This window comes from Marmota monax, unplaced genomic scaffold (genome assembly GCF_021218885.2).
Source record: "Marmota monax isolate L192 unplaced genomic scaffold, Marmota_monax_Labrador192_F-V1.1 WCK01_AAM20220418_F8-fsc00183, whole genome shotgun sequence".
NCBI lineage: Eukaryota > Metazoa > Chordata > Mammalia > Rodentia > Sciuridae > Marmota > Marmota monax.
This window is the reverse complement of record NW_026694841.1, coordinates 975,746-992,500: the sequence shown is the minus strand read 5'-3', so window position 1 is coordinate 992,500 and position 16,755 is coordinate 975,746. Positions and strand designations below refer to the sequence as shown.

The 16,755-nt window shown below is 53.9% G+C and overlaps 1 protein-coding gene across 5 annotated transcripts in view; it reads left to right on the top strand.

Annotated features, from left to right (window-relative positions):
* The window catches only part of Bcl11b (BCL11 transcription factor B), a 91,837-nt gene that overhangs the window by 12,896 nt on the left and 62,186 nt on the right, over positions 1-16,755 (top strand). For 3 of the 5 annotated variants that reach the window (XM_046426291.2, XM_046426295.2, XM_046426293.2), the window contains exon 2: positions 1,323-1,688. In XM_046426291.2, coding sequence (XP_046282247.1) covers positions 1,323-1,688 — 366 coding nt within the window. The remainder of the gene's footprint in view (positions 1-1,322; positions 1,689-16,755) is intronic. The other 2 variants (XM_046426292.2, XM_046426296.2) reach the window with 1 other exon arrangement.

Sequence of the window (16,755 nt, the reverse complement as noted above, 5' to 3'; positions counted from 1 at the left end):
CTCATTATCCTTCCCTAAATACCACGCGGCTGGAGATCTACCTGCCTCCTTGGCCTTAGACCCCGGGCTCCTCTGAAGGTCCTGCCACTTGCCCTGCCTACAACCCCACTGACGTCTGCTCTCAGAACATTCCAGGCCGAGTCTGCTCAGGCCTCAGGGACTCTGAACCCTGCTGTCACCCACTTCCCCTTATGGAGGACACTTTTGGCTGTGGACTTCTGCAGTTTCCCCTTGAGAGGGTGCTGAGTTTAGAGGCATCCATTAGCTTCAGAATATTCAGGTCCCGTGCTCCTTCCCAGCATTGTCCCTGCGAAAACAACCAGCAGAGGAAATATACTGGTGGCTAAAGAAATATAAAAACACACAGCCCATCGGACACGTGCTTAGGTATTTGCCAAGAAATGCTTTTGGAGTCTGAAGAATTTTTTTTTTCTTTTTCTTTTCTATTTCTGAGCATGAAAGTAAAACCAACCAACAAAAAGGGGCAGAGAGGAGCGGATGGGTGCTGAGGGGCGCTGAGGGGTGCTGGGGAGCAGGCCAGCCTGCTCCCCTGCGCCGACCGCCTGGCCCCTGCGCCCTTCTGCAGCCTTCAGTGGTTTTTGGAACCTGACACTCACTTGTCGCTTGCTGAGCGTGTGGGCTTCTTTCTCTCACAAGGACCGGCCCTCCACGCCCGTCTGGGTTTCTGTTTCCTAGTTTGGTGCGAGGCCAGGGCTCAGGTAGAGGAATGTGAGGAGGATGGGTATGGATGGGAGAACAGGAACATGAATGGCAGCGTCCCAGGGAAGGGAGGGCTGGCAGGTCTGCCCAAGCAGGGGGACCGGGCTCTGGCTCCCTGCTTCCCAGCCCGTCACCTGGGGAGCCTCACACAATGCTCATGTTCAGTCCCACTGTGACGGAGCCGGGGTGCAGCTGCCTGGGCATCAGGATATTTCGAAGCTCCCCAGGTGATGCTCAGATACCGTGAGGCTTGAGAGAGACGTCTCCAGCTGGTACTGTTCACCGCCAGGATGGGTGTGACGTGCGTGTGTACATGTGTGTTCGGATGCTGTGTTGGGGAGAAACTGGCAGAAAACACGCCAGGAAGCAGTAAAACCAGCACCACCAATGTGGTACCCTCTGGGAGTTCGGGTGTCTCTCCCGGGGCCTCAGAGTGCCTGGTGGGGGGCTGGCAATCTCTGGTCCTGGGGAGGGCACCGTGAGCCCCAGCAGCCAGCAGCAGAGGGTGTCTGCTTCTTGGAGGGGAAGGTGGGGAAGGAGCGCCGGGTGCCTGTGATCGCCTAAGCCCATCTCTGTCTTCTCTGCCCCTCCCCTGTCTCCAGCAGAGGCTGACCACGTGGAGGCCGCCATCCTCGAGGAAGATGAGGGTCTGGAGATAGAGGAGCCGAGCGGCCTGGGGCTGATGGTGGGTGGCCCCGACCCTGACCTGCTCACCTGTGGCCAGTGTCAGATGAACTTCCCCCTGGGGGACATCCTGGTTTTTATAGAGCACAAGAAGAAGCAGTGTGGCGGTAGCCTGGGTGCCTGCTACGACAAAGGCCTGGACAAGGGCAGCCCGCCACCCTCGCGCTCCGAGCTCAGGAAGGTGTCGGAGCCGGTTGAGATCGGGATCCAGGTCACGCCCGATGAAGATGACCACTTGCTCTCGCCCACGAAAGGCATCTGCCCCAAGCAGGAGAACATTGCAGGTATGGAACGTGGCGTTCACCTGGCCGCTGCTGAGGCCGCCTCCCGGGTCCCACGCCCTTGGTCTGAGAGTGCTGGTGCTGCGGGAGGTCTGGGGGCTTCCAGGATGGCCTCTGGGGCTCCCCCTTTCCGAGGGCCCACCATCTGGGTGACCCTCTGGAGGAGATAGGCCTGAGGCTCAGGGATGCCCTTTGGCCTGGTAGGGCGCTTTGCTTTCGGCTTGGGGACTCAATGGTGGGGCCTAATCCAGAGGTGGCCAGGAACACAGAGTGGAGATCTGGAAGTCTGCGTGGTGCACTCTCTGCTGGTGATCTTGGCTCAGTCCCTGGCTTTGGAGCCGGACAGTCTGGGGTTGGAGTCTGTTCTTTACAACTGGGATCCATCAGTCTGCCCTGCCGTGAAGTGGGCTAGGGGACCCTAGTCTCCGAGGACTCTTGTGAGGACTGAGGAGACGGTGAGCGTGGCCATGACTGGTAGGCCTCCCTGAGTGGGGGCACTTGTCTCCCCCATCTCTGAGGCTGCTTCTCACGTTGCCTGACCCCAAGGGTAGGTCTGGGGGAAGGGAGCACTGTGTCCCTTCAGGAGGTTGGACATGCCGCCTGGCTAACCTGCACAGCGTGTCTGACCACCTTCAGAACAGGTGTGGGGCTTTGCCTGCATCCCCCAGCAAGGTTCCTTTGCAGTGAGTCCTACCTCCTGGCCACACCATGGCATGCTGGTCCCCCCTGGGAGCCACTGCTCTGCATGCAAACCAGACTGTTCATACTTCTGAACCCGGGAGGTCTGAGGGAGACAGGGGCCCCTGGCCTGGCTGTGTTCCCTGAGACTGCAGCCTCTCCTGGAGTGCGACAGGAATCAGAGCTCAGGCAGAGAACAGTTGGAATCCTGCTGGTTGACTTGGGGCTGGTCACCTCATGAGCCTAAGTTTCCCCATTTGTCAACAAGGCACGATGTCCCCGCAGGCCTGGGATGAGGGTTTAATGCACGGGGAGTCCCCAAGTCCTATCCAGTGCAGCTTTTCTCCCAGGGGTCCCCTCTGGCTCTGCAGCATGCCAGTAGGTGGCCTGCTGGGAAACTGTGTGGCTGGACCCCACAGTGAGGTCCTGGAGGCTGAACAGGGCACTGGAGGGACTGGAGGTGATAGAGGTGGGTGTGGCAGGGACCTCCTGTGACCCAGGAGGGTAATTCACCAAGCCCATCTCCAGCACGTGGCAGCTTTGTGACTTGGGGCCTCCCTCTGCCCACCTGCACAGTGGTGTCCATGAGGTCGTTTGAGGTTCCTGCGGCCCATGCTGGGCAGTGGGTACCTTTTGGTGAGTGCCCAGCTTGAGATCATATCCTCCTTCCCAGAAGCAAGGGGTGATGCTGCATGGTTGGGACCCAGCCATCAGGAGAGAGGGATGCTGGGTCCTGGGACTGTGTGCCTGCTACTCAAGGGACAGTTTCCAGCAGTGGATGAACACCCGCTGTCACTGAACACAGATTTTTCAGGGGTGGCCTCTGGTGAGGTCCCCATTTATTCCTCAATGCACAGACCCACAGCTTTTACCCCAAACACCTGAATTCTCGTGCCACATTGAAGTTGTTTCCAAGGAGAGTCTTTGGGTCCCCATGGCGAGTTTAAGAAAGTGACTCAACATGATTTTATACCAGGAAAGGCTGATCTCCAAGGCTGCTTTGTCCTTACCCTCGGTCCGTCTTACACCCTGGGTTTTTTTTTTCCTTTTCCCCCTTTTTTGGGTAGTAATACTGTAGCAGGCTCCAGTATTTTTATTTTATGTGTGACGAAAGATATACTTGGCCTTTCTGTTCGGCAACAGGACGAATGGATTTCTTCATTTTAGAAGAAATATGTAAAATAATCCCTCAGAAGTCTAAAGAGATATGTTTGTTCAAAGCATTTAAAATGTTATTTTAATCAAAGACACACCACAGTCTACACGCTGTGTCAGCGGCGGACGACCATTCCATTTAACAGCCTATCACGGGCTCCTTTCTAGTCCCCGTTCTTCCCATTTCCCTCCCTACTTTGGTACCAACTTTTCTTTTCGTTCCTTTTTTTTTCATTTAATAAAAAAGGAAAGATTAAAGAATAAAACTTCAGTGGCTCAAATGTATAAAGTAATTTAATATGGTGGGAGCATTAATTATTTTAGCTTAATTGAATTCTGAGGACTGCAGTCTTTGCAGTTTTTGAAGACAAGCCCTGTTTATTATTTCTCTGTGTAGATTAACAGTAAAGGAAACACAGATAACTTTCAGTTATTTATTGTAAAATAAATGTGTCAATTCATGTGTAAAGCAAGCTGCTCAAAGATAATTGAGTCTTTATATTTTAAGAGGGGGACTAGGAATCATGGGTGCTTCTCTGCCCGGGCTTCCGGAAACCCGCACAGCTGCTGCCCCGGCCCTTGGCACGGCTGGCCTCGCTGGGCCCCTCCACTCCTGCCTTCAGGCCACGGCTCCAAGGGTCCTTCAGCTGCTTCATGGGCTGCTGTTGTCCCTATGGCCTCGTTGGCCCTGGCCAGTCCCTGGCAAGTGGTGGCAGTTAATTCTTGGGACCCTACCTCTGGCTTTGGCTGCTGGTGTGGCTGAGCCCAAGGCGAGGTGGCCATGAGGGTCCCCCTGTGCTGATCCCATGCCTCTGCTTTCCCCGCCAGGACCCAGGCTTTTCTCTTAGCAGAGATGGATGGGAGGGCTGGCCTAAGTAAGTGGGGTTCCCTCCTGTTCTTCAGTCCCCAGGGTGAGGACTACTGTGGGAACGGGGTCGGTCATTGCATGGGGGTGTGGGCCCCATATCAGCCTTCTGTCCTTTCCTTCCTTCCTTCTCTCGTGATAAATAGGAAGGTGAAGGGAGGCGTTTTCTGGGGCTTCATCTTCTGCAGGACATGCATCCATTCATTCTCTGAGCACCTGTGACCCTTTCCTGTTCTGGGCATCTAGGCTGAGAGGAGAGCCCCCGGGGGAGGGAGAGGATGTCTCTGTGGGGACCGTGGCCCAGTGTGAGCTGGTGTGATGTTGGTCCAAGGCCAGACCTCCAGCATCTGCTGTGGTAGAAGGGCTTCCTGGCTGTGTGTCTCCAGGCCCGCCTGGGGGCAGGGCGTGGGTTCTGTCTTTGGCCTGGAGGTGTGCTAACAGCTGCCCACATGTGAGTCGTGGGTGTCCTGAGGTCCCTTCCTATGGCCTCTCCCTGCCCCTGTTGAGGTTCTGCTGGAGCACAGGGTCCATGTGTGGAGGGCAGACAGGAGCTCCCTGGACCCTGGGAGGGGAGGCGAGAGAGGTTCTAGGTGTGGCAAAGAGCAGAAATCACTGAGCAGTTATCTGGGAGGGTGCTTGGAGGAGGACTGGGGAGGAGGGGACCTGGTATTTGGGGTTTGAAGGCCTTGTGCAGCTTGGGAAAGAACGCAGCCCAAGCAGGAGCCTCCCCTGCTCCCCCCAGTCTGTGGCATGTGACTCGACCTCTTAGCCTCAGTTTCCTTGTCTGTGCGGGTACTTAATGATGATTGGGTGTTTTTTTTTTTTTTTTTGGTGTGTGTGTGTTGGGGGGTACTGGGGGTTGAAGCCAGGGTCAATGAGCCATACTCCCAGACCTATTTTTTAAATTTTTATTTTGAGGCAGTGTGTCCCTAAGTTGCCCAGGCAGGCTTTGCATTTGTGATCCTCCTGCCTCAGCCTCTCAAGTTGCTGGGGTCACAGTTGTGAGCCGCCACACCCGGCGATGGTTGGGTATGTCTGACATGTCTGTGCCTGGTACACGTGGACGTAGCCATGTGCACACATGAGCTGCTTCTTGGTGCTTTGTTGTTCCCAACTCTGACATACTTTGGGGTGTTGGAGTAACCTGCGGAGGTCTCTTTGGAATGGGGCTCCCCGTTGAGAGTTGGGGAAAATGTCCTTTGGGTCTGAGGATTTCACTATCACAAACGCTGTCAGAGTGAACTGACTGCGGTTCATGTCTGCCCTCTGTCTTTTGTCACGTTATGTCACACAGTGACAGCTCTATGCTGGACTCACCCTGGGGAGGGGCTGGGGCCTGGGCGTCTTCTGGGTTGAGCCCTAGTGTCCTTACCTGCTGGCCGTCCAGGTGAGATGCCTCACTTATCGGGCCTGTCTCCACACCTACTTTGCAATGGTAAACCGAGGGCGAGATGAGATGGTGCCGGGAAACACCCCACCAGCCTGCAGGGGAGCCAGAGGCAGCTACCAAGACACTTCTAGAAAGCCGAGCTGAGGAAAGTGTGGACCCCGCTTGGCAGCATTCAGGGGGGCTTGCTTTTCTCAGTCAAAACGTTTGCGTACCGACCTGGGATTTCTAAGCGGTTTCTTCCAGACACTTCCTTAGCATCACCATTAATAGCACTGGAGCGAGGGGCCTGGTCCCTGGTCATTCAGGTTTCCAAGGTATCACCCCTTCCTTAGCCCAAAGAAGCTGCAGCGGGGAGGGTACTGGCCATCACTCATCAGTTTGCTTTCCCCCCTGTCCCCACAAACCCAGAACGTAAGTTTCTGGAGAAGTGCAAAGATAGGCAGCAAGTGACAGAAGGTAGCAGATCCCCCTGGGCTGGGAGGTGGCCGGCACTCCCTGCTGGGATGTTCTTGCCAGCTTTGTCTGTCTTCTTCTGGAACCTGGGAGTGGCCAGGGAGGAGCTTGGGGGGTTGTTACAACAGGCAAGGTACAGAAGGGACTTCAGTTTGGGGCCCAGTGACCAAGACGTATTGGAGAGAAGGGCTTCTGATGAGTCTCAGGATTTATATGCTGCTCTGGGAATATTTGCTTCAGACTTTAAAAAAAATAAATAAAATAAATGCGAAAAATTATTAGCTTGGCCAGTGGAAGAAACTAAATAACTTGCTTGTGCTGGAAACTGGAGATAAACCCCACTCACAGGTTGTCTTGAGAAACTTGCATTTGATCTATTTGGAGTTGTTATTTTCCTTCCAAATTAAGATTAGTTAAATCCATGTGCGTTGTGGCATGGATTATCTCTTTTTATTATTGAATCATGACAGCTAATTATTAGTTCTGTCTGCACCGAGGAACAGTGCACTGTCTGTTGAGGGACATGGCCCTGGGCGCAGGCTGGGGGCTGGGTGCAGGTGCTGGCAGGTTGACCACGCCGCTCAGGCAGGCAGGGATGATTGGAGGAGCCAGGGGTTCTACTTGGTACTCCTCACTGTGCTACGTGTGTTTCCTGAGTTATCTCACTGAATTTTCTAACCTTGAAATAGATATTTCTAGCCCTACATGGAATTTGGGCTTTGAGAGGTTGAGGGACTTGCCCAAGGCCACAGAGCAAAGGGGAGTCAGACCTGGGCTGGCCTGGCTTCCTTGGGTGACTGGAGACAGGAGGCTTTTAGGGAGAGGAGTTTGCGTGTCTCGTTGGTAGAGCCAGTGGTGACAGGCACTACTCCGGGACCCCATGTGGGGTGGCCCTTGCAGCCCATCACAGACATGGCCTTGGTGGATACAGCCAAGAGTCCGCAGGTTCCTGGAAACCTTGCCTGAGTCTGAGGCACCGTCATCTCCTTTCCTGTTTGGTGAAGGTTTTGGAGAGGCAGGTGGCAGCGCAAAAAGCAATAAAATATTAATTCACACGGGCCTGGGCTGGGTTTTTTTTCATACATGCAAATGTGTTTTAGTCTATATTCATTGTCACACAGCACCCCCCCACCCCATAAATAACTGCTTTATTTTGTGGAATTTTGGGTTTGCAGGAGGCTTGCTTGTATGACTTCCAGTTACTCATTCACCTCCCCAAAGCGGAGCCCCTAGAAGGCAGGAGCTCTCTTTCTTATCTCCGGCTTGCTAGAAGGTCTGATTTGGACAACGTGGGCATAAAATAGGTCCCTGTGGGCTTTGAACTATTTTTAATAATAAAGAGCCATTGGTGGGATCCAAAGGAAGGTTCTGGCCTCCTGATCTGAGCCAGGAGCTTCTTGCTGCCACTCTCCCATCCTTCCCTGAGCGCAGGGCCTTAAGGCAGGCCATCCACCGGGGGTGGAGTTCCAGGGTCTTCACCTGTAGATGCAGCAAGCAATGCCTGTCCTGCTGGCCCTGCAAGGTGGGGGCAGGGGACAGAGGCTACTCACAAACTACAAACCAGAGCAGAGGACATCAGCAGGGCCACCTTGACTTTAGCCCTGAGTTGTAGTGGAATTTTTTTATTTTTAAATTTTTTTTTAATTTCAACAAACAAGGACAAAAATACGGGTCACTAGAAGGATGGTTTCTTTCCCCCTTTGGGGGTTTATACAGGTGGTTCTGCACTCCCAGCAGCGCGTCAGGAAAGAGGGAAGAGAGCGAGGGAAGAGAGCAGAGAAGGACAACTGGGCTCCCGTGGGGAGAACTTAACCAACACTCAGCCTCAGTTATTATTATTGTTAGGGTTTTTATTTGACAATAAATAGTTAGCAGTTGACTTAAATTTTTTATTAGGCACTTGACAGTTCTGTTTTTGTCCTTGTTGCTAATGTTCACGCCTGGCTAATGCTTGGCCACTAGCTCTAGAATCTGTTAGGAGTGGGCTGTATGTTGGTGATCTGTAAAAACAGGCAGCCTGGGGTCACTTATGTGCCCTTGGGGTCACCTTTTCACTGGGGAAACAAAGAGATCTTGGATTTTTGGAGCTTAGTATGTGCTATTTGAAGGGCTTTGCAAAGAGTAACTGATTTAATCCTCCCTACAACCTCATAACATAGGTGCTAATGTGAACCCCACTTCACAGAAGAGGAAACTGAAGCACAGAGATGTTAAGTCATTTGCCCAAGGTCACACAGTGGTGAGTTAGGGCCCAAGGTGTCAACTCCAGCAGTCAGCTCTTCACTATAGAAACCAGGGCTGCCCGTGGTCACATTTCATCCTGCGTTCCCATCTACTCTACAAAGATGGTGAAGCAGAAATTGGTTTCATTTTGTAAAGGAGGCAGCCGAGTGCAGAGGTGGCTAAGTGCTGTCACAGCCACCCCAGGAGTTGCTGCCTCCACGGTGCCCAGAACCAGGCTCCTGGCTCCCCAGGGTGATGCTGGGTCTTCACTGGGCCACCGTTGTCTCCCAGCAGCCCAGGCCCCGGGGGATCCTGTGGTCTTTTAATGCTCCTGGTGCAGGCCCCCTCTGCTCCTAGCTGGGTGATGAGGAATGACGGCCAGTCTTCTAATGATGGATCTCCATCATGGTAGCTGGGGCCTAGAGGGTGTGAAAGAACCTGTCCCATACATGCCTGTGGACTCTGTGTGGGCCGCCGACTGTGGACTGTGCCTCTTGTGAAGAGCTGCCCCTGACCAGCTGGGTAGCAATAGGCAGGTGGTCTGCGGCACTGCGTTCGGTGAGGGGCAGGCATGGTAGACTCTGGCCTGAGGCCTCATCCTGTGGCTGACAAGCTATGTGGCCTTGAGTGGGCCCTCTCCCCTTCTGGGCCTGAGCTCCTGAGCTGAGAATGTGCTAAGGAACCACCAGTGGCTTCCAACAGCTGCAAGAGCCAGGCTGGGGGGGCGGGGGTGGGAGACCACAGCTTCCCACCTAAATCCCCTCCCATCCAGCAACCCTGACGTGACTCCGCTGTCACATGCGGGGTGCAGGAAGTACGTTTTCTCTGAAGAAGCATGGCTGGCAGTGAAAACTGTTAGAAGAAAGACTCCACAGCGTCCTTCTGCCCATGTGGTCAGGTCACCTGGGAGGATTTCTGTACTCCCCGGAGGTTGGAGTTAGCTCAAGGCCCCTCTGGGCCATGCTGCAGTTGTGTGGTTTGGTTTTGTTTTCATTTTGGTAAAAGGGTCCCCAGAATCATTTAAACCTCAGGCTCTGCAAAACCTGGGCCCACCCTGGCCCAGACGCTGCTAGGCCGAGGCTGGTGACCTGCGGGAGGGCAGGGAGCCGGAGCTCTGGAGGCAGAGCAGAGGCCAGCTGCAGAAGGCCAGCTGCCAGGGGCTTCTTTTATTTTCAAGTGGGTTTCCTGCTGGTCTGCTGGTTCTGGTCTGAGGTCCCTGGGTGCTCAGAAAGGAGTCCATGCTGAGGGTGGCAGGATGTGGAGAGGGGCTGAGGAACAGGGAGTAGGACCATGTGGGGAGCCACAGATCTGGGAAAGCTTTTGCCGACCACATGGGCAACATGGAAGCTGGGTCCTAGGCACCTTTGGGGTGAAAAATAGCACTCCTGGTGTAGAGAGAAGGCAGCTCTTCAGAGGCACCATCTCAGGACAGCCCTCTCCTCCAAGCCAGGGGTGTTTGATCCTGGCTCTTGTCCTTGGGGAAGGGTAGCTTCCAGGACTTCTGGGCTGTCAGTCTCCGTCAGCCAGAACACAGCCTCAAAGGTGCAGGCCTTCAGGTGCATGGGTCAGCACCCACCCAAGATGACCCCAAAGGCACAGAGACCTGCAAGCTGACAGCCCCAGGGCCTGGATTGTGCTCCAAGTGATGGAGCACAGATAGACATCTGTCCAATCCCACATGGCAGCCAAAGAACCCTAACCCCCTGATGACTTCAGAAGCCAAAGTCATCCTCGAAAGTCCTTGCTCAGGACAGACCATGCCTTCCGAAGGGTACAGCCTCCCAGGGATCCAGGGGTCCTCTCTTGGGGTAGGGGCCAGGGACTGCCTGTCTTGGACTCAGTGTGACCCCAGTGTGGATTCTTCTCCCTGAAGGAGGAAGTAGAACAAACCTTCCAATACCCCTTCCCACCTCCAGCAACCTAAAAACATTGGGGTTGTAGACCCTCACAACTTGGGTTCTCCCTTGGAGTCTGAGCGGGTTCTTTCCCCCTCCCACTACGAGTTCAAAGCCAGCCAATTAAGAAACCTAAACAGTGCGGTCTTCGCCCTGCATCATTGGCTTGTAAAACTTTCCCTGCAAACGAGGCGACTTTATTCGCTGGGAAAAAGAAGTATGTAATTTTCCTGACCTGGCCTTTGCTTTGGGGAGACGAGGAAAGACAGAGAAGTCATTTCCATAAACAGACAAGCCCGGAGGCCGCAAACGAGGTCCACACTCCGGTGTCGGGGCATGCGGACCGCAGCGAGGCGGGCTGGAACGCGGAAAGCGGCGAGCGGCGGGGAGGAGGGTCAGCGCGGAGCGCTCTGCCTTGGGGTGCCTGTGGGGGAGTGGTGGCGGTGGGGCGGGGGCATCAAAGTCCTCCTGACCCTGCGACTGAACCTTTGCTCCCGCTCCCACGAAACCAGGCGCCACCAGTGCAATTTCCCAAGTTCCCCGACGATCGCAACTTGCAAGACTCTGGTCGCCCCCGCCTGCGGCACCCACTTCTTACACCCGGACCCTAGCGCTCCCCATGCCCATGCCAACCCCCGCCACGTGCGAGAGCGGCCGGGGCAGCTCCTGCCCTTCAGGCCTGGGACGTTAGGCCCCGCCCTCCCGGAGGCTGCGAGGTTGGGGTCCATTAGCGCCCCTTTTACACCCAGGCAGAGTACACAATGGCCTTCCAACAGGCGGATGGCTGAGCCCTGGCGGGGGCGCGGAACTGACCCGTACCTCCCGGATCCCACCACGCGGACAATCGGGCAACTTCGAGACTGTGCCAGGGGCTTTCCCTGCGGCGGTGTTCCTCCTGCGCCTGGCCCGCGTTTCACCGGGGGGCTCCCGTGCCTCGGGACGCGCCTGGTCCTCTCTCGGTCCCCTCCCTGCCCCTGGCCTCTCCAGCCTGCGCCCAGGGCGCGCTGCTCTATGCCCATAGGCCATCCCCTTCCCGCTCTCCCCGCCTGGGTCTCTCCGCGCACGTTGATTGTGCCTTCCTGGGCGGGAGGGCTGGGGGGCTTCAGGCCCATGCATAATTCGGGGGCTTAATAGGCCAGCTGCCCAAGCGGGGCTGCGAGGGGCGGGCGGAGGCGCAGCGAACCCTGCCCGCGTCTGGCCCTGCCGGGAAGGCGCGCTCCTTTCTTCCTCCCATGACAGCTCCCCTCCCCCTCTCGGCCCGGGTCCGAGGAAGGCGCGGGGTGGGCGAGTCGAAGGGCTAAACGTAGGGAGGGGGCGTCCTTAGTGCTTCCGCGTAACTTTTGTTTTGGGGGCTGGGGCGTGCAGCGATCGAAGCCGCCTCGGGACCGGCTCCCGTGGGAGCTGGAATACAGGTTTCCTCGCAGCACTCCGCAGCCCTGGAGTCTGTTTTCCGTGCCCCTTCCCCCTGGCGGCCCCCGTCCAGCCGCAGCCGTGCGAGCACGCCCCTGGCCCGGGGCCAGCCCCCTTCCCCGGCTGCCGGCGGAGATGGATGGAGGCGGAGACCCAAGGTCAAGGGCGGGGAGTCCGGGGGCCCAGGGCCCCTTTGTGCGCGCCGGCCGCCCCTCCTCCACCGGTCGCTCTCTGCTTGCCCCCCGTGCGTGCGCCCTGGAGGGTGACCTTGTCGGGCAAGGCGAATTGCATTTCTGGACCCCTGGAAACTGCCAGTGGCTCCCTCCCCGAAACCACCAGGCACGAGGGGCGGGCTTCCTCTCCACAGTGACATTTGTCCAGGATTCCGGGGACGCCCGGGGACCCCCTCTCTGCCCGCCGCCATCGCCCGGAAGGGTCGCGCGGCCTTCAGCCCGCCAGGTCCTGATGCAGGTGAGGCCCAGAAGGAAGGAGCCTCAGAGTTCCCTAGCACGGTTTGTGATCACGCTGGGGAAACAGGCCTTTTCAAAGTGACTTTCTTTGGAAACTACCCCCACCCCTACCCCGCGAAGAAAAAGAGGGAGCCAGTTTTCATAGAGGGAAATCCTAGGGCTGGGACTTAAAAACACAGAGGGACGAAAGTGTTTTCCCAATTGTGTGGGAATGGAACCCTCTCTGGCAGGAGACACCTGGAATTAGCCTCCTGGAATTACAGGGAATTAATGTTAGTTCTTCTCTGCCCTGACTCTCTTATCACTCTCTTATCTGTATGCAAATGGTCACCTTGCTAGGAGCCGGTGAGCAGGTCTTTATTTTTGCTTCTTAAAAATTGGCCTCTGATTGTTGGAAGCACCTACAGACCCTTAAAGATCACCACCAGCAAGGGTTGGGCCTCCAGTGGATCTCTCTAGGAAAGGCTCTTAAGAAAATGCTCAAACATTTTCCCAAAGTTGTTATTCTGGAAATAAAAATGTATGCTGTTTGCCTATGGAAGATGGAAAGTTTGCCATCCCTGTGACAGCTTTTCCAGCCCAGGGTTGGATCCACATCTCTATTCTCCATTATTCAGAAATAAGTCTGAACCAGACAGAACACATCTGCTATAACAGGCAAAAATGTTTTAAGCATAGGTATATACATATATATTTGGGATTTGAGTCATGAACAGCGTTCATTGCACCCTCTGAGCTCTCCAGGTACTGGGTAAATAGTGTCTTCCTGGCATTTTGAGTACAAAAAAAAAACCCCTTCAAATCCCCGATTTAGCTAATCCAAAGTTTGAGCAGCAGGCTCCTCTGGTGGAGGAGTCAGAGGTATTTGTCAATTTATTTGTTGAAAGGCCTGAGGAGAAGGGAACCAATTCAACACTTGGCAACCCAAAGCTGCTGCCAGTCCTGGACAGGAAGATTTTCATATCTGCCTGAACTTGCTCGTTGATTTCTCAGACGTCCATTTATAACAGTTCCAACAAGATAGAATCTGCCTTTGAATATCTGTAAATACGGGTAAAGATCACAATCCAGGCTCATAATGGGCCAAGACGAAAAGGCAGATTCTCCTGTTTGATTAATATTTATGTTACCGGATTCCTTTACAGAAGAAAAGATGAAACACTAATTGTGTGTGTGTTTGAGGGGGCCTCATCCTAGGTCTCTGCAGTTCATTTAGAGAGATGTACATTTTTGGATTTTTGCAGGCCAGGTGCGTGTGTGTGGGTAATTGTTCATGTTTTGCTTGAAAGACAGGTATCCTGTGGTTGGTCGACTTAATGGCTATTACCCGGGGAGGAGGCCAATTTATCATCTGTTTTCCTTATTTTGACGACTCAACACTCACAAAAATTAGGTGTGATTTCTCTTTTTAGGTTTGGGTTAAGGCTTTGTGCACAGTGGCAGAAGGTTGTCATTCACAGTCCAGGGTGCTCGCCTTCCTTGGGGGCACACATCTTGCTGTGTGTCTCTCTGCGCTCTAGGCTGGGTCTGCAGGCACAGGTGGATTTGCCTTGTTTTGTTCAGGAACAGTGTGGGGCAAGGGGATTTGCTTGGCCATGGGGGATTTTGTCAGCTGGATCAAGTTGAAATTCCACTGGTGGAACTGGGAGCCACAGGGCTGGGAGGAGGCTGCTCTTGCAGCCGTTCTTTCTTGAGCACCTTCAATCTTATTGCTTGGAGAAACCTAGATTTTCTTGGAGGATTGCCTATGAGTGTGGTTTCCCACGGTGGCACCTGAGTCCCAGTTAGACGTTTGATAAATATTTGCTGGAACGTCAGGGCCCATCTTAAGGTGAGAGCACCAGAGTGGAGACTCTGGCATGGAGCCTTGCACAGCCTTTCAGGTATTTGCTTCCCTAACAGCCCAAGGCAAACCAGTTCCTGTGTTAGTGTCCTTGTCCATAAAATGGGGATGTGCAGTTGTTTGCTTTCCTGTCACCGTCCAGATATGAACACAAACCAGTCTGTGGAGCAAAGCAGTTGCTGATTTCGAAGACATCATAGAAGTAGAGGCTGTTATTGTTCAGTCTGTGGGGGCGGGGTGACTAATTTGCAAAGGGGAAAGGAATCACATAGCTGCTTGTACAGGGTGTCGTTTTTAATGCAAGGAAGAAGAATTAAGGGCTTGGGAGAAGGGTTTGGGAGGGAGGACTTAGATGTTCAATTTAGTAACCTAATACGAATAGGAAACACTCCTTCTCTGTCCCCATTCATTTTAGAGGACCTTCCCACTCCCTCTCTCCCCAGCTTCTTGTTCCTCCAGAGGACTGTCATGTGATTCAGACTCTTAATAACAGGGGTGTTGCTGTTGTCCTTGACCAGGATACCCCAGAAGAGGTCTTTTTGCTGATATTTGGGTTTTGGGCCCCAGAAGGAGGAGAGCAGGACAGACGCAGTAGAGACTTGGGTGGGGGAGGAATGCATACAGCAGGCAGCCTTTAAGTGCACAGTCGTGCTACATGCAGGTGAGGAAGGAACGCCATGCAGACTGGGGAGGAAATTCCTGTTTTCTTTTTGCTGCCGCCTCTCTGAGCTAACAGAAATTGGCATTTACATCCATGGAGTACACAGCTGGCTGTCGCGAAATGGTACCTTCACTGGGGAAATGGAAGCCTCCAGTGGCCTGTTGGGGTTCCATTTTACTTTTTGTTGTTTTCCTTTCCAAGAGGCTTGGTTTCTTTTTCCAGCAATCCTGGGTGACCTGAATTGGATTTTTAACAAGGGTAACCTCTGTCAAGGACCCAAACCTCTGGGTTAGTCTTGCTGTTTAGGAATACAGATGCTGTCTTTGCACACTTGCCCCCCCCCCCGCCACAGGGCCCAGGCCCTGGGCTTGGGTTTTGGGGTGGGGGTGGGTGAGCATGCCCTCTCCCTTCCCCGTGGAGTCCTTGATGGAGCCCTTGTTCCGGCATCTGAGCCCGAGTGGGGTGGATACCCGAGTCTGTTGTCGCAGGCTTGTGGCCAGGAGGTGTCTGGTGCTTCTTAATCGAATACAGATCTGAGTAAATTCCACGTGGGCAGGCAACGGTGGCCGAGGGAGGCGGTGATGCTCCTGTCTCCCTGTGGCTGGACGGGGAAGCAGCTCGTAACCTCCCAATCCCAGGAGCCTCCCGGCCGTCCATCTGGCCCACACGTTGTGCAGAAAGGTAGGGAGGTTGCCGAGGAGTTCCAGGACGCCCGTGTAGACGTTGTTTGTGTGAACGGGTTCTTCCATCTTTTGTTAGTGACAGCTCGTTAATTAACCAGCAGACTCCTGCCACCCGCCTTCCTCTGACACATGCATATATTTTGGGGTAGAAGCTTCTTGGTCTCCCAAAACTCTGATCGGAACCTTTCAGGAAGTCTCCCTACAGTGCTGCCGCCTCTTCCCTCCCGCTTGTCCTCCCTGCTCCCCCTTCCTGTCCCCTCCTACCCACCCTTCCCTTAAACCCAAGTGGGCTTGTAGCTGACTGGGGGGCGGGCACGTTAAACACAGCTAAATAAATCATGTTTACGCTTGGCTTTCTCGGTAGTGAAAAATCTGTTGGCCGTTTCTACTTCCTTATTTCTCAGCATTTGCTTCCTACCTGTTTTTGAGCACATGCCCAGAAATAGTAGTTTTGTCAAATGAGGGGATAATGCCAGCCAGCCTTTCTTGCTGCCAAGGAAGCTGCTGGATTTTGCAAAACAGAGTGACGTTTTTTTAGTGACACTGATTTTTTTTTTCCCCCAAAGAAATTAGGATGTAGAATAAGGGTATTAAAATGCACTTAGGGAAGAGGGGGGAAAGCTACCTAGTCACCCCTGCCGCTCAGGGGCTTGTAGAGAGCAGGGATAGAGAAGAAAGGTCTCCGTTCTGTGTGTACTTGACTGCTGGAGGCGGAGAGGCTGCTCTGGGCCCGGAGAGCTGAGTCAGGGTTCCTTTATTTCAGCCCCAAGACTTCATTTTCTGTGCCATTTTGGTGATGTTATGCAAGGATCCTTTTTTTTCCTGTTTGGTTTTGTATCTGTTTAGTTTCTGAGGCCCCTGAGCAGTTCTTGCTGCATTCTTCCTCTGAGGTTACCGTTGGGAATTTCGCCCTGATCTGGGATGGGAGCTTGGTGGAGGGGGGGGAGATCCTGGCTGCTCTGTCACTGTTTATGCCTGAGATCAGTGATGACGGTGACCCCCCTTCCTCTGAGCTCCTTCCACGACATTTTAGGGGGGGGCATCTAGAAATCATTTTTGTGATGGGATGCTGTTGGCGGGGCAGAGGACTTCCTGGGTAATTACAGCCAAATATAGACTTGCAGATTTAAAAAAAATGTATTTTTTTGAAAAACAATTTCAAAAACAAGTAAGTGAAAAATAAACACTGGGACTCCTGTCGCGAGGTGAGCTGTGCAGGCTTCTGTCTCAGGTCCAACCCTCAGCTCGGTTTCAAAGACAGCCAAGGGAAAAAAAAATACAACAAAATCAAAGTCGGCGGGCCATGATTTCCCCAATTTCTAATGGGAATACTCTGCAATAGAA